Source organism: Aotus nancymaae, unplaced genomic scaffold (genome assembly GCF_030222135.1).
Source record: "Aotus nancymaae isolate 86718 unplaced genomic scaffold, 86718_ANA_hifiasm-v0.15.2.pri h1tg000032l_0, whole genome shotgun sequence".
NCBI classification, from domain to species: domain Eukaryota; kingdom Metazoa; phylum Chordata; class Mammalia; order Primates; family Aotidae; genus Aotus; species Aotus nancymaae.
The window spans coordinates 330817-348696 of NW_026988445.1; the positions used below are offsets into that span (position 1 = coordinate 330817).

Here is a 17880-nt window from a genome sequence, read left to right on the forward strand (position 1 = left end):
GGTGTCTTCAGGCAAATGTGGTTTTAATTTATTAAAAGCTTCTAGAATGTCTTCAGCTAGAAGGAATGCCAATGCAGGCAAATGACACATTTTTTCCCATCTCTTAATACATACTGCACACAAGGAAACCCCCTTTTTTTTTTTTTTAATTTTTAAGACACAGGGCCTCTGTCTGTCTCCGAGGTTGGAGTACAGTGACTTGATCACAGCTAACTGCAGCCTCCACCTCCCAGGCTCAGACCATCCTCCTGCCTCAGCCTCCTGAGTAGCTGGAACTTTTAAAAAATCATTTCTAGAGACAGTGTCTCACTACATTGCCCAGGCTGATCTGGAATTCCTAGGCATAAGTGATCCTCCCTCCTTGGCCACCACACCCAGCCACAAAGTGCAGCTTTAAACTGAAGTTTTTTGTTTTGTTTTTAAGGTTACACAATAATTTACTAAGAGCCTCCTCTCTCCGCCGTTTCAGTCTCTAGGTCACTTTTTCCGCTTGCAGATTTTGCACGCCAGCCCCAAAAAGATGGCTAGGGGCAGGGGCTCCACGTACTGTTCAATGAGACCCATAATGTGGCTGTTAACTGTCTTCCGCATACCACAAGAACACGGCTAGCAGATCCAGCTCCCTGTATAGTGCCTTCACCCGGGCCACCTTCTCGGCCTCCTTTTGCCCATAATTCTCCTTCAGGACCTGGTGCTGTTCCGCAGTGGCCCGTTGCAGACACTGAACCACCAGCCAGCTGCATTTGTTGCCCTGGACGTCAGTGCCAACTTTGCTGGTCACACTGGGGTCCCCAAAGAGGTCAAGGTGATCATCCTGAATCTGAAGGAACTCTCCCATCTCCAGCAGGATCTTGGCATTGGTGTGTGCCTTCTCACCATCAATGCCTGCCATATGCATGGCTGCAGCTACAGGAAGACAGAAGGAGTAGAAAGCTGTCTTGTACTTGACAATAGATTTGTACCTTTTTTCCGTGAATCTGCCAAGATCCGCATTGCTCTGGGAGTCTGTGATGAGCTCCAGGGTCTGCCCAGTCTGTCTGATGGGAACTCTGCAGGAAGAGCTCAGTCAGGTTCAGGTAATAGTGCTGCTCCCAGCAATAGAGCTTCAGCAGGCAGTAGATACATGTGCTTCTAGAAGCATTGCATCATTGACAGCATCCAAACCCACGCCTGGCTTCTGATACCAGCAGATCTGTCCCTGGTGGGTGAGGGATGAATCAGTGATGTCATCTGACACCAGGAAGAAAGCTTGCAGCAGTTCCACACACCAGCCCACAGTCAGGTCCCCCTGGAGACTCTCAGCATCCTGCTTCCTCGGCTCCACCAGCTCCTGGACTGCTAAATACCATCAAACCCGTGATAACTTGCCTCCAATGGCATTGTACTCCAGGATCTCCTTGAGCCGGGTGATAACATCTCCTGTCTCTGGGTGCCCCATCTCATCCTCAGTCAGCACCCTAACAATCTGGGAGAAGTGCTGAATGAAATCCTGCTTTTCTTGGGCATAAGCATCTGATTTCTGGTCTCCATTCATTCTGAGAGAGGAACAAAGGGCTCTATTCCTGGATGCAGGTTCCTGTTTCTAAACTGAAGTTTTTGTCATTGCTGTATCTCATGGCCTATCTACTCATCTAATTTTCTGTCAAATGCATTGGGCTGAATGAAAAAAAAAAACAAACTTTATTGGTAACACTTTGAAATTCACTTTTAGAAGCTTTGATCACACCTAATTCCAAATCTGTTGTTATGGTTTGGAGATTCCATCGAAACCTATTTTTTTTCTGTAAAGTGCAGCAAATCTTCAAATAAGTGTTTAAATGACTAGACAAGTTCTAGAATCTTCAGATCCAAAATGGGCATGAATCATGTATACTTGATAAAAACCAGTGGGGACAATTTCAAAAGTCCCATCCACTAGCTGAAGTGAAGGATATGCTAGTTTTTCTGTTCAATTTAGTGGTAAATATAAGCAGTCTGTCTTCGACTGTCAAATTCCTAACCAAGAACAGTTGGGTTAATGAGTTTTGTAACACTGGAGGAACCTCAATGTCAGCAAGTGTCTTGGCTCAAAAGGTTCCTCAGCTTGTCAAATTTTATTCTCTGACAAAGGGTGTTTTCTGAAAGCAAGCATGGCACTCCGCATGAAGGGGCAGAAGTAGTACCTAACTGAATAATTCGGCAGGAGAGATTTCTAGTACTTTTCACCTGAAAAGTCACTTTTATGATCTTCAAAACAGTAAACATTGAGGAAAGATATTCCCCACCTAGTCTGAGGCTCACATATTAATCTCCTCTGGAAACACCCTCAACAGACACACCTAAAATAATGCTTTACCAGATTTCTAGGGATTCCTCAATCCAGTCAAGTTGACACATAAATCAACAAGTTCACCCCTTATTAACTCGATAAACATCCACATCTCTTAAACCATACTTCATTTCCAAATGAAGACCAGTAACAAAGTAACAGTTCTGCCTAACATGATGCAATTATCCTGTATACAACTGAAACTGCTGATCCCTGACTTAGAATTTGACTTTCAGGACTTTTACATCTGGGATTTTAATCTTTCAGGATTGTAATTTTTGGAAGTTCACACGTTAGATCTTTTGGGATTTAAGACATTAGGGATTTTGGTCTTTCAGGATTTTAGCATTTGAGATTGTGTCATTCAGGATTATGATCCAAACCCACTGACATTTTGTTGCCAGAGGCTGTCCTGTGCATTGTAAAATGTTTATAGTGTCCCTGGCCTCTACACACTAGCAGCCAGTAGCACCCTACCCCCAATCATGACAATCAGAAAAACATCTCCAGACATTGCCAAACGTCCCTCACGGAGCAAAATCCCCTGTTAAGAACCAGTGGCTTACATGGATTAATGAGAAGGGAGGTAAAGCGCCATACTGTTTAGGACTGGAATACCACTCTCCTGAGCATCAGATCCACGTTTCCTTCCCTACCCTACAGTGAAGGCCTACAAATCATAAACACAACTCCCATCAACTCAGAGACCAACAAATGCAAGACACATAAATACAGGGAAACTGAAGAATTCTTTTATTTAGTGGGAAAGAGGTGGGTAAATGACAGCCAGTTCATATTCTGTTAAACAGAATAAAAAGGAGAAAAAGAATACAGGCATCACAGTGATGAATTTTCACAAAGCTAATAGATTTGAACTATACAGCAATGGAATATTTATAAGCAAAATGTCATGGTATTAATGACCAAATTGCATCCAACTAGGTTTTCTAAGCTCAAAAACATTTAAAACCTCAGACTTAAAATTTAAATCTAGACATGACAATCTTTTTTTCTTCTTCTTCTTTTTTCTTTTTTGTGTTTACCTTTTTTAGACATGACAATCTTTTTTTTTTTTTTCTTTTTTTTTCTTTTTTTTTTTTTTTAAGACGGGGGTTTCATCATATTGGTCAGGCTGGTCTAGAACTCCCGACCTCAGGTGATCCACCCGCCTTGGCCTCCAAAGTGCTTGGATTACAGGCGTGAGCCACCACGCCCGGCCCTAGACATGACAATCTTAAGCATACCACTCAGTCATTTAAAACTTTTCAGTGAGTGCTACTCCTGGGTAAATATTTTTTTCCTAATATTATCTTTTTCTCCCAAGATTTAGAATGTCACATCTCATGTTCCTACTAGTAATCACACACAGGATTAAAAGCCCAACCAACCAAAAAAGTATTCTTTTTATAATGTGTCCTTAAAAGAAGAAAGAAAAATTAAATGTGAACATTTTGTTCAACAGTTGCTGAAGAACAGCGAAAGCAATTACGAAATATCATGCGTACTATACAAAAAGGCATGGCTCATGGAACCAAGTATATAACGCTACGGCATTTGAGTATCAGTCTTTACAGGTTGGTAATATTACATCCTGTACACAGCTCTATGTCTCTCTACCCGGCTAGCGCATGCCCAGGATCTGTCTGCTTTTTAGTTGATAATTTTTTTCAATATCTGACAGGGCTTGAGCCCGCAGCTGGGCAGCATGAAGCCTTTTCTTCAGGTCCTTGCACTTGGACTTAGACGTGAGCTGACTCTCAGAATTCTCACTCTTCATGACGTTCTCTTTACTTTCCCCACTGAAATGAACTTTCTTCTTAATTACTGAGGATGGAAGATTAAGTTCTTTAGAAAGAAAAAGAAAAAGGTCTTTGAGTTACCTGAACAGAATTCAACTCCTTATACTTACTTATCAAAAAGTATTTGCTCTTATGGCTCACATTTGAAATCTAGGTACCCGTTTTATTTTCTCAGGATAGGAAGTTAGGGGTGTAGGACTGGCAGAAATCAGCCTTTTAATCCACAGCACTGAGAAAAATAATATTGGAATGTGCCCAAAATCAAGGAGCTTAAGTTTTATTCTCTTAACAATCAACAATCAATTTTACTCTTAAGGTTAAACACACTGAGGATTATGGGCAATATAAAACTTTTGGAAATCAATGTTATTTATCCTTGAAAACAAGTGATATTCTATGCAGAATAGCTTACCTCCAGAAAAGTGTAGAAGCAGAGGGGTTTTTTTATTTTTACTTTTTTTGTTTTATTTTTTAATAGAGAACACCTACAGTTTTGGTTAAATGTTCAAGAACACTTAGCTCAAAGCATCTTAATGGGCCAGAAATTTGTTTCCAGAAGTACCTAAACAAACACTGTGTGGAAAAGATAAACCAAGTATGAGTAGTAAAAAATGTAAACTAATTTTTACATGGAAAAAATAAAAAATAATAATCTTATTTATTATTATATAGTTAATAGTGGCAACACTATTAACTGCTGACAGAATTACTGGGGGCTGGAGGCTTACAGATGCCAGAATCTTTTTATTTTTTCTTTGTGTTGAAGGAAATATGTTCAAATATTTACTGAGCTTATAAGATGAGCCACTGCGAACCAAACAAAGGCCCTATTCTAGTCGGAGGAGATAAACCAAAAACAAATAAACAAGGACTGGTGGGGAATATTTGATGGTAATATGTGCTATTAGGAAAAATAACCCTGGGAAAGGGAGACGGATGTACTGGGTGGTGGGTGTAGTGATAGAAAGCCTCATACGGTCATTTCTGAAGTAAGAAACTACAGGGCTATCTGGATGAAGAGTGCTCCAGGCAGAAGAAATGGAAAAGGGTGGCACACAGGCACACTGCCTTCCAAGGGTCCTGTGACTTCCTGCTTCATACATCGCTTCTGCTTCAAAGCAAACTGGATTGCCTTTAGACCTTATCTCCATTGTTTCAAATCTATCCACCTTCTTATTACCACAGATACCTATACATTTGTAAGCCAACATTGTCTTACTAATGGGATAGTTTTGTTTTTGTTTTTGTTTGAGATGGGGTCTTGCCATGTTGTCCAGGCTGGAGTGCAGTGGCTATTCACAGTGCAACTGTAGTGCACTACAGCCTCAAATGCCTGCCTGGGTTAAAGTGATCTTTCTGCCTGAGCCCCCCAGAGTAGCTGGGACTATAGGTGCACCGCCACGCCTGGTTCTTCATGGGATAGTTTTATAAGAAAGAAAGGGTTTTTTTTTTTTTTTTTTTTTTTTTGAGACGGAGTCTCGCTCTTGTTACCCAGGCTGGAGTGCAATGGCGCGATCTAGGCTCACCGCAACCTCCGCCTCCTGGGTTCAGGCAATTCTCCTGCCTCAGCCTCCTGAGTAGCTGGGATTACAGGCACGCGCCACCGTGCCCAGCTAATTTTTTTGTATTAATAGAGACGGGGTTTCACAATGTTGACCAGGATGGTCTCGATCTCTCGACCTCGTGATCCACCCGCCTCGGCCTCCCAAAGTGCTGGGATTACAGGCTTGAGACACCGCGCCCGGCCAGAAAGGGTTTTTTAAATTCTTCCATTAAATAGAAGAAAAAGAATGAATGTTTCATCAAATAGAAAAAGAACAGCTTTAAAAAAAGATACTGCTGCCTGCTGTGATGATCTCAATATACTTGTGATGGCTTCCTCATGTGTGGATTTTGTAGCCCAAGGAGGAGAGGATATTTCCAACTGTCCTGAGTTCAGAATGGCACCCGCAACCTACTGCTTTGATGCTTATCTTTTTTTTTTTTTGAGATGGAGTCTTGCTCTGTCGCCAGGCTGGAGTGCAATGGCATGATTCACAGTGGCGCGATCTCGGCTCACTGCAACCTCCACCTCCGGGTTCAAACAATTGTCCTGCCTCAGCATCCTGAGTAGCTGGGACTACAGGTGCGTGCCACCACGCCCAGATAATTTTTGTATTTTTAGGAGAGACGGGGTTTCACCACATTGGGCAGGATGGTCTCAATCGCTCGACCTCAACTGATCCACCTGCCTCGGCCTCCCAAAGTGCTGGGATTACAGGCATGAGCCACCACACTCAGCCTATGATGCTTATCTTATAGCTCTGATGTATTCACTACTTTCAGCACTCAATACTCTAAAATGTCTCCTTGCCCCAGTGGATATTCGATTCCTATGGCTCCTATTTGCCATGATTCACATATAAGTAGATTCCCATACTCATCTGTGTATCCTATAAAGTAAAACACATCATCTTTACTTAGCTATGTTCATTCTTTGCTCAAAGACTATCAGGGCAAAATGTAAATAAACTCTTTAACTGAAGTACCATCCCAACAGGATCTTAAGTAATTCTCTGCAATGGGTTTGATGCATGAAATTTACCCAAGTAAAATTTTCGCTTCATTTTATCACCCTAATCATTATTTAAGTCTATTTTGTCTTTATAGATTACAGTGTGAAATATATGAAAAGCCTAAATAAATAATTTTATAATGTTGAAATGGTAGATGGCAATATTGAGGAAAAAAGAAGATACTTGAACAGAGATGAAGCCAAAGTTTCCTATAATCCTTGTTTCATTTACTTCTTTTTTTTTTTTTTTTTTGAGACGGAGTTTCGCTCTTGTTACCCAGGCTGGAGTGCAATGGCGCGATCTCGGCTCACCGCAACCTCCGCCTCCTGGGTTCAGGCAATTCTCCTGCCTCAGCCTCCTGAGTAGCTGGGATTACAGGCACGCGCCACCATGCCCAGCTAATTTTTTGTATTAGTAGAGACGGGGTTTCACCATGTTGACCAGGATGGTCTCGATCTCTTGACCTCGGGATCCACCCGCCTCGGCCTCCCAAAGTGCTGGGATTACAGGCTTGAGCCACCGTGCCCGGCCCTTGTTTCATTTACTTCTTTCAGTAGTTTCATTTCTTTCCATCACTTATTCACTACAAAGTAATTGTGATCATCAATCTAACTTAAGTAGGGTTTCTTTGTCTGTTCCATTTACAAAATGCTGCCAATGCTCACTAAATTGATCAGATTACAACTCAATTTATTAAAGATGAAAATAATAGTTTTCATATATGCTGTCCTACATGGAATAAGAGAGTTATAAAAACTCTAAATTATATTGAGAATTCAGATGCTTAGTTTTTGAAACCAACAAACAACTTTCAGCAGTTAGTTTGTGTCATAAAGAAATCAAGCAAAACGATGTTTCACAGTTTGCATTTTGCATAGAGTCGATTAAATTAGATTGAGGTTTTCCATGAAATGGAGAAAGAATGTTAGACAATGGTTCACTGGTATATACAATAACCACATCTCGGTGCGGCAGAGTGAAGGGACAACGCCACACAAAGGCAGGGCCCTGAGAAAGCTAAATATCAGAAGAAAATGCAGAGAACATATGTAGACATTAAACAATCAAATTTTGACAAATATGTGTTTCAACTTGAAAGGGTGTTAGCAAAAATCCAAAAGTGACAGCCTATCCTGCAGGTGGCTTATCATGCCTTCTAAGTCATGATTTCTATGAAAGATGAAGCCTGCCAGTATTAAAATGTTGATTTATATTTGAAATGTAGTTCATGTCTCTGAAATCTGAACACAATAGTTTTATAAATCCTCTAATTTTTAAAAATAAGTATCAAATGCTAAACATGTAGTTTGGTAAGGTAAAGAAAATCAAACATGAAATTATATGACTCAGTGCCTCAGGTCTATGAACCTAGTAAATCATTGCTATAACAGAATTTTGTTTCCATTGAAATGCATATATTCAATGAAATCTGTCTTAAAATGTGAGACTTTGTAAGTGAAAAGGGCTACCTAAGCCACTTTGGGAGCAACACTGGTGCACGTTTCTTCATTTGAAGCACCAGTTTCTGTTTACCGAGTTGCTTCTCATACCTGGACTACTTGCCAGAAACAGGAACTTCTCTTCCTTTAGCAAGCTGTAATTCTTCAGCAGATTTTCTGCTCTAGCCAGTTTGTCCTCTACTAGTCTCTCACGAACACAAAGCTCCTGTTCCTTCTCTTTAAAAAGAGAATGGACAAAGAAAGAAAAAAATTAACGAGTGACCTTAACTATAAAACAATTTACATTTGGCTATCTTATCACTAAGACTAGCATGCCTGATACTGATAAGCAATGTTTTGGGAAAGGATTCTAACTAAGCCTCAGTCAACCTGATTGTGCTAGTTTTTAACTGAGCGTTTTAGTAGGCTGTATGTTATTTTAGATTTTCTTCAAAGGACTTTTTAAACAAATACAAAGTTAGCTTCAACCTTTGGTCATCTTTTGTAGGAGTAACTCCTTTGGGAAAACAAAAAACTAAAGCCATCTCTGCTCTTCACTGAAGATAGGCAACAGTTAATTTTTAGGGCATGATCTGGCCTCACAGTACAAAATCTCCTTCTTCTGGTTAAATGACCACACCCAAATAAAAGGAAAAAAAAATTCAGTTAGGCGGTAGTTTGTAAGATTAGTATTAATAACAAAGGCCACTATTTATTCGTGACCCCAAATTCAGAAAGTATTCAGATTTCAGTTGCTATACAAAATTATGGCTGGGCGTGGTGGTTCATGCCTGTAATCCCAGAACTTTGGGAGGCTGAGGCAGGCAGATCACCTGAGGCCAGGAGTTCAAGATCAGCCTGGTCAACATGGCAAAACCTCGTCTCTACTAAAAATATAAGAATTGGCTGGGCATGGTGGTGGGCCCTTGTAATCCCAGCTACTCAGAAGGCTGAGGCAGGAGAACTGCTTGAACCCGGGTGGTGGAGGCTGCAGTGAGCCAAGATGGTGCCATTGCACTCCAGCCTGAGCAACAAGAGTAAAAGTCTGTCTCAAAAAAAAGAAAGAAAGAAAGAAAGAAATTATGAAACACTGGGGAAAGTTATAAGAAAAAGTTTTCTTACTTTTTACAGATGTTTCCAAGTAAGAAAAGATTGTACCTATACAGTAAACATATTTCACAGGACTATACAATATTTCATTACATAAAGTCTGCATTGGGCATAAAGCTGCAGAAGTGAAATCAGGTGAGTCATGTGGGTGACAGGTAACAGATCTGACCCCATCTCTCGTCTCCTAATGTTAAAATGAAGAGCCTCACTGCTGTAGCTACCTTGCATAACCCTAAATGCTTACTAGCAGCTCTCGTCTTGGTGGAATAGACACACTTTCAACATCAAAACTAAATTAGCACCTAATCAGTTAATACCCATTAAGTCAACATTAATACCCACCAGAGTATTATTTATAGACTTAAAATATCTTGTACCTAGATTCTCTATTGAATTGCCTGAACAGACCACAGAATTGCCTGTGGTGGCTCACACCTGTAATCCCAGCACTTTGGGAGGTGAGGTGAGAGGATCGCTTGAGCTTAGTTAGGAGTTCAAGACCAGCCTGGGCAATACAGTGAGACCCTATTTCATTTTCAAATATAGTTTAAAAAAAATAAAATTGCCTGAACATATCTTATCTATATACTGTAGGATTTTAGACCTGAAATTCTGCTGGAGTGGCCATTTCAGAAGACAAAAGTCATGGTTTTTAGTAAAGAAGGCAGCAAATTCTAAGACCTTCCTTTATAGGGGGATAATCTTAGGGTGTTTATGGTAGAGACAAAAAATTAAAAAGTAACTTTACAGTAAAGTATAAGGCTATCATGTTAGGGCTATCACAGTTAAGGCCCAATAATATATATGTAGCAACTGATCTCAGAGAAAGACGTCCAACATGAAAGTGCCAGCAAGCTTGATTATTTAAAGTCTATAATACATATTTTGGTTTCTCAAGTATTCATAAAGTTTCTAATACAATCTGTATGTATAAAATATTCCGCTCAAAGAGATATTCACACACATCAAAATAACCCACTTGATAGTTCCGCTTTGCTTTGACCCCCATTCAGACTTACGCTCCAATCTTTCTTCTCTTGCTCTAAGAGCTCGCTCTCGCTCCTGTAACTGAACTTCCTTTAATTTCAGCTCACTCAATACAGGGCTGGAATCCTGCAATTTTTCTGGCTCTCCTAATTGTCTCCCTCTTCTCTCAAGATTTCTTCTTTGCTCTTCTGCAACCAAATCTGCTATTAAAGGGTTCTTGAGAATTTCTTCAACAGAAGGTCGATGGTAATCCTGGGGAAAAAAATACTCAGTGTTATAGTCAGATTGCATAACAGAATAGTCATCCTAAGACAGCAGTTACAATGAAAGGACATATATGTATTTCCAAGACAAAAGAAAGGACTCTTTTATGGATAGGTCTTACACTCTTGAAAAAATAAGTTTACTGATGGTTTTAACTCATGAGGTTCTGGGTCCACAAGGTAATGCAGATATTAACTTACCTTTCTCCCCTTTCCCTTTTTCACCTTTCTAAGAAGGTTCAGTCCCTGAAGTACTTTGGCACATCTTGTGCTGGTGCTTGATAGCATTGCTAGGGTCTGTTTTAGGGGAAGTACTGCCCTTGCATCTCGAAACTACATTTAGCAAGATACTCTCTCACTCTCAATCCTGTCACTTCATCTGTATCCTTATCTGTGATCCTACAGCATTTTCCTTCTTCTGTCAGCCTGATCCCCAGAACATCTCCCTCCCCATCTATGGCCAGAGTTTTTCCATGTAATCTCTTTATTGATTTTTCCTCTACTCTTTTTAGCTGTCCTCTCTCCACCCTCCATCACCCCTCCCTTTCTTCTGGTCTCTAATCTCTCAATTAGAGCTAGAGGCAGAGTCTTATTTCTGGCCCCTTCCCTCACCACCTGCCACTATGAGGTAGACAAAGACAAGGGGAATGAGGATTTGAATTCTTTTTGCAATCTTTGCTTGCTACCATCTGTTAGTATGGCAGAGTGGGAGGAGAAATAAAGCGCAGAAGGTGGGCCAGCAAGGATGTACAATTTACCAAATTTACATATGTTTTCACTTGTGTTAACACAGTATATTTAGCTAAGAAAGTATATTTAATGTTTCTTCAGTCTCCACTGGTCTACAACAGAGAATGTATGCTCCAACACTTAACTGACAGCTAGAAACAGATAATATATCATCTTATAATCTTTACCTTTAAGTTTAACATCCTCGTAATAATGTCGTTCAATTCATCAGAGTAACGGTATGGAATTCTCCTGAATTTGCCTTCTCTGATTTTCCCAGCAAGTTCTTTCTGGTTAAAAGCTGTAAATGGAGGCCTAGGATTAAAAAAGAAGAAGAAAAAGATGACGAAGACATTTTCAAATTGTAAAAATGAAAATATACAACAGGAACAAAATCTAAAGCACAGTTTCAGCTCTAGTTTGTATTTAAGTTTCTACTTCTGGGATTTTCTTCTGTAAGTAAGTTTCCCAACCTTGGCACTATTGACATTTGAGGTCCTATAATTCTTTGTCATGAGGGGCTGTCCTGTGCAGTGTAGGGTATTTTGTAGCCTCCCTGCCCTCTACCCTCTAGATGCCAGGGGCATTCACCAGTTGTGATAACTAAAAATGTATCCAAACATTGTCAAATGCCCCATGAAAAGCAAATCTGCTTCCCTCATCCCTGGTTGAGAACCACTGCTCTACAGAATAGTTTCAAAGGGAAAAAAATGAAAAGAAGAACAAAGGGAAATAATTGGAGCTCTTCCCTGCTCTACAGATCCCCCAGCCTCTACCCTAGGCTTATATCATTTCTTCCATATCCTTACAGTGGCTTCACCTTACCTGCCTGACCTATGTGCTCTCCCTTGAGCTAAGTGTCAGTCTAACTGGGAAGCACCTAACCAGCCAAGACACTTCAACAGTCAGGACCCAGCCTCATGGGTAATAGTTTTAATTTATGAAGAGTTTCTTTTAACCTGTTCATCTACCTTAATTTTACCCAACGTACAATTCTTTGACTTGAATATGCTTTCATTAGCATGCATGTTCAAAAAACTGAACCCAGTGAAAAGTGACAAATGGTACAAACCTTAGACTAGGAATTTGTCTTCAGCATACTTACATTAATGCACATAACTCATACAGCAAACAGCCCAAAGACCAGATATCTGATTTCTCATCGTAGGACATGCGATTCATTTGTTCCTATACAGGAAAAAAGGGCAAGAAAGTGGAAGGTGTTAAGAGTTTATCTTGTTTTGAAACTTATGAAACATATTAAATTACTCCTGAGATAAAAACAGAACCTCAAAGTTTTTAGCCTATACTTTATCTTCAAATTTATAATGGAAAAAAGGCATTGATCTTGTCCCAATACACTCTGTCATATATAATTCATTCACTCATTTTTCATTCACAAATAAAAGTGCTTAGTATAGACTAAGCACTGACAGTTCAGAGGTGAATATGAGACTTCTACTCTCAAGGCAAATTAAGAAACAACATTTTAAAAGAACTAGAGAAAATTTAAGAATAATCAAAATACGTATCTAGTCCACATTTCAATAGATATACATATAGCTAATTGAATTATCCATTTATATTTTTTCTTAGTCCACTGCACAAATCATAGAAGTAACTAATATTATCATTACCTATTTTATTGTTTGACCTTCTTCCACATCTACAGTAACAACAGTCTACCAGAGCTCTTATTCTCAATAGAGGGAACAGAAGCAAACACCACCCAAATCTCTAGGAGGCTGATCAGTGTTTTCAAGTCCAACTGGTGAATCTGATGCCACCTTTTGACAATCAGGGCCTTAGGGAAGCTGAACCACTCTAATTACAAGGGCAGGAGGGAAAAGGAACAAAAGAATGGGTTTCAAATTTTCCAAGAACCACTTCTGGGTAATTGTCTTTTATGTTAAAAGTGTTCTATTTGTAATTTGATACAGTGAGAAAATGGTACTGTTCTGGCCATTCTAATCTTAGTCAAAACCAAAATCATTAATTTACAAAGGTTTATACTATAGTCAGATCTGTTAACATAATTTCTAAAGATTTGGAAAATCTTAGAAAGGTGAACTACTAAAATGCTAATATTTCTTCATCTTTATCTGTTCAGATGTCATACAGTAACATATTAGTGCTATCCCAATTGACTTAAACATTTAAAAGCCATCAGGCAATATCTAACAACAGCCATAAACTGTTTATACCTTTTACCCCAGCAATTGAATTTTATGACACTCCAAGGAAATAACCAAAAAGAAAGAAAGAATAATTCATGCAAATGATGAAATATTTTGGAAACAAAATATCCAGCAATATAGGTAATGGGTGAGTGGACTCAGCAAGATATTTCAGGAAAAGACAACAAAAAATAACATGTACAAAAAGTTAACATTGTAAAAACATGTTATCTGAAGTGAGCAAACTTTCTGAGCTCTGAATCTGCATGCACAAGAATCATTTACAGAGTCTGTTAAAACACAAAGTCCAAAATCAAAAGTATAATATTAAAACCAAAACAAAAATCAGAGTTCAAGAACCTACCCAGAGATCAAAATTCACTGGATGGATCTGGGTTTGGGCTTGGGACCCAGAACTCTGCATTTTAAACAAACACTCTAAGTCAGTCTGATGCAGATCACCAGGATCTACACATTGGGAAACAGCTCTTGAGGGCAGGGACAAAATCCATTTCATTTTTGTAATCCTTGAGTTTAATGCATGGTAGTCATTCCATAAAGCTTGAACTGAATATGCTTTAATTTGCATGGATGCTCAAAAAATTGAACGCAGTGATAGATGACAAACAGTGTAAACCTTAGACTAGGAATTTGTCTTCATCATATTTACATTAATGCACATAACTCATACAGCAAACAAAAACTGATAGAGACTTTATTGGTCTGGCGGCCCATGTGGAAAAATATAACAGTATTATTAATTCTTGGCTTCTAGATATTACTAAACAAACAGAAAACTCAATTTCCCTGCTTCACAATGCTTAACATTAAAAGATGTTTTGGCCAGGTGTGGTGGCTCATGCCTGTAATCCCAGCACTTTGGGAGGCTGAGGTGGGCGGAGCACTCGAGGTCAGGAGTTCGAGACCAGCCTGGCCAACCTGGTGAAACCACATCTCTACTAAAAATACAAAAATTAGCCGGGCATAGTGGCATGCACCTGCAGTCCTAGCTACTCTATTCAGGAGGCTGAGGCAGGAGAATCGAATCGTTTCAATCCGGGAGATGGAGGTTGCAGTGAGCTGAGATCGCCACTTCACTCTAGCCTGAGCAACAGAGCGAGACTCCATCTCCAAAAAATTAAAAATTAAAAATAAATAAATAAAAGATGTTTGAAAAGTATCTAAATTCTGATATACTTACAGGAGACATATAATAAGGTGTGCCAACAAATGTTTTTGCAAAACTTGTGTCATGATTTAATATTCTAGCTAGCCCAAAGTCTCCAAGCTTGACGTTTTGCTTGCCATCCAGGAAAACATTGGCTGGTTTCAGATCCCGATGCAATACAGTATGACCACCATCACTTCGTCGGTGGCATTCCTTCAGAGCCAGAGTCAACTGAGTCATCACTCGTAGAACAAACTCTTCATCTAAGTATTGCCTGAAAGCAAAGCAGTCATACAGTACATAACTTCTAAAAAAAAATCACTGCAAAGATAAGATGATGTAAATTATCTAGTATACAAATAGAGAAATAAATTATTGATTGATTGATTTTTTTTTGAGACAAGGTCTTTCTCTGTCACCCAGGCTGGAGTACAGTGACACATTCATGGCTCACTGCAGCCTCGACCTCCCAGGCTCAAGCAATCCTCTTGCCTCAGCCTCCCAGGTAGCTGGGACTACAGGCACGTGTCACCACACCTGGCTAATTTTTGTAGAAACAGCTTCCCACTATGTTGCCCAGGCTGGTTTTGAAATCCTGGGTTCAAATAATCCTCCTGCGTCAGCCTCCCAAAGTGTTAGGATTACAGGTGTGAGCTACCACATTCAGCCTATAAATTGTTATTTTGATATAAAATATTGGTGTTGATTCCCTGGGAATTTTCTAAAATACTATGGACCTACCAAACAAATACAAGTCCACTCTTCCACATTACTAATCCTAAAACAAGATGTTTAAAAGAAATGAAACTAGACTCATTTTCAGCTTACATTTTTAAAAGAATGTGTTTACCTTTCCTTGGTTCCCTTTGTAATTACACTAGCCAGATCCCCTCCTTCACAATATTCCATTACAATGTACAGTGTTGTGTTGGTCCGGTCAATAATCCGATCATAGTAACGAACGATGTTTGGATGTTTCAGTTCACGAAGCAAATTAACTTCAGAAACAAGCATCTGTTTCTCAGTTTCTGTCATGGAGCCATAGTCAAGTTCTTTCCAAACTAATATCTGAAAAAAGAATTTCCAAGGTATGAATGAACTCATTATGCTCAAAAACAAAGAATGAAAGTTCCAAGACTTAAAAAATTACCTCCCTTTTAACTATATCCTACAATCAAGGTCATTATCTAATTTAGTTCAATAAACTTACGGAGCTCTGAGTTTATTTCCATAATCTTCCTCCAATTTTTAAGCAATAAATGATGCTGTGGGGAAATAAGAGGAGAATGAGGCACATGAGGCCTTTCTCAACCCCTATCCTCAGTTTGTTAGTGGGAAGTTGGCAAAAAGGTACTTGAGTCAAAATGGGGTTGGAGGTGGTCAAAGTCCCTGCCCCATTCCACCCAGGAAGAGACACCTTGGTAAAGATTCCTCCATCAGCAGCCAGGCAGTTTCCTGTCCAATGTTACTTTCCGTAAAACGTCTACCTATATACATTGGGAAATATGAATCCAATAATCCGAATAACGGGTATTTTGAGTGAATCTGACTGCAGATACAAAGCTTCGGGTTCTGGTGCTCCTGCCCCTTTCTTGTGTCTCAGAGGCCACTCTTAGAGCTCTAAAAACACCTCAGGAGTTAGCTACGTGTCACCAATGGAAGGCCCTTAGCAAGTCAAAGCAGGAGAAAGAGAGAAATTGGGAGACAAACGGGAAAAGATGGCTATATATATATATATGTATGTATATATGTATATCAAAAGACGCAGTCTCCCATCCTTTAAGCGACCCAGGAAAGACAGCTGAGTCTTCCGGGAACCCACTTCCCCAGCCCTCTCGGTTCCCTTCGGCGGCGCAGGGTGGTCGCCCCAGGGCGATGAAACCTAAGCAGGGGCGGGCACAGGGAAGGGCCCACGCTCACTTTGCCGTCACTCTTCCTCCGGATCTTCTGGCAGCGGCCATAGGAGCCTGTGCCAATCGTGTACAGCACTTCATAGTCCTCAACCCGGGACGGCATGGCCGGGCCAGTCGCCAGAGTCGCGCTGCCTCACGCAGTTGCGTCCCCAAGTGCGGAGCTCCAAGGACCAGGAGCTCCAACCACCCGGACGGAGAAACCCCAGAACAGCACTAACCCGCTGCCCCTACCTTTGGCCCCGTTTAACCGTCGCGGGCCATGGCCTCGCAGGCTATTGGCAGGCGTTGAGCCCGCTTCGCCTCTCTGATTGGCTAAGAAGAACACAACACTATCCTAGGCATCTTGGGAAAAGTGTCGCTAGGCAACCGCGTCGGCGTCGGCTTTTAACCTCTAGGGAGAAAGGGGAGGAGCTAAACCAAAGGGAAGGCTGGAGAAAGGAAATGGTAGCTGCAGCCTCTCGGCAACTCTAACCCTGTGGTGGAGAAAGCCAAGGTAAGCAAGATCTAAGGACCTCCCCTCAGACTCCTGTGCACACCGCTTCAACCAACTGCCTTCTGACCTTTGCACTCTGACTCCTCACATTATCTACTCTCCCCGGCACAACGCCCTTCTTGGTCAGGTTCCAGCACCCTGAACCTGAGGTGGGGTCACGTTGAGGACATGCTGAACACAAATTAGAAATACAGTCTCCCAGCCGGGCGCGGTGGCTCACGCACGTTGGGAAGCCTAGGCGGGTGGATTGCTTGTGCCCAGGAGTTCCAGACCAGCCTGGCCAACATCGCAAACCTCGGCTATACTAAAAATACGAAAATTAGGCCAGGCGCTGTGGCTCACACCTGTAATCCTAGCACTTTGGGAGGCTGAGGCGGGTGGATTGCTTAAGGACAGGAGTTCAAGACCACCCGGGTCGACATGGCGAAACCCTGTCGCTACTAAAAATGCACCCCCGCCAAAAAAAGAAAAACCAACATGGTGGTGCATGCCTGTAATCCCGGCTACTTGGGAGGCTGAGGCATGAGGAATTGCTTGAACCCGGGAGGCGGAGGTTGCAGTGAGCCGAGATTGTGCCACTGCACTCCAGCCTGGGCCACAGAGCAAGGACCCAGTCTCCAAAAAAAAAAGAAATGCAGTCAGTCTCCGACCAAGCACTTTACACGTCTTGTCCCGTTTATGTGTGCCAAACACATAATTAACCCTGTTGACAATACTTCATTGAACACAGACTCTCTTTTAGGCACCCAAACAAACCAGCGTTCTCAGCTTACCTAGCCAAATGAACAGCCCCATGTTTACCAGGGAGGGAGCACCTAGAGGCCTCCATCCAGGGCTTATTGGGGAAATATGTACATTACCAGAAAGCTAATAATTTGGCAATGTGTAAACTGCCAGTTTTCTTTAAATATCTGTTCATCATAGGATTGAAAGAAACCT

General features: G+C 40.9%; 1 protein-coding gene and 1 pseudogene across 3 annotated transcripts; both read right to left on the reverse strand.

Moving 5' to 3' along the window:
* Window positions 1–477: 477 nt before the first annotated feature.
* LOC105722228 (farnesyl pyrophosphate synthase-like) lies at window positions 478–1552 on the reverse strand (annotated as a pseudogene).
* A 1486-nt stretch (window positions 1553–3038) lies between these two features.
* On the reverse strand, window positions 3039–16708 carry NEK2 (NIMA related kinase 2). Of its 3 annotated transcripts, none has more exons than XM_012459595.3 (8): window positions 16456–16707; window positions 15386–15603; window positions 14569–14809; window positions 12296–12378; window positions 11379–11505; window positions 10231–10450; window positions 8213–8338; window positions 3039–4153 (listed from the first exon to the last, which is right to left on the reverse strand). In XM_012459595.3, exons 1-8 carry the CDS (start codon window positions 16549–16551, stop codon window positions 3930–3932), a joined length of 1335 nt encoding a protein of 444 aa, XP_012315018.1. In that variant the 5' UTR covers window positions 16552–16707; the 3' UTR covers window positions 3039–3929. The 3 variants fall into 3 exon arrangements, with proteins under 3 accessions (XP_012315018.1, XP_012315020.1, XP_012315019.1); XM_012459597.2 differs by lacking the exon at window positions 16456–16707 and adding an exon at window positions 15746–15826; XM_012459596.3 differs by lacking the exon at window positions 3039–4153 and adding an exon at window positions 5846–6539 and having other exon boundaries at window positions 16456–16708.
* Window positions 16709–17880: the final 1172 nt, after the last annotated feature.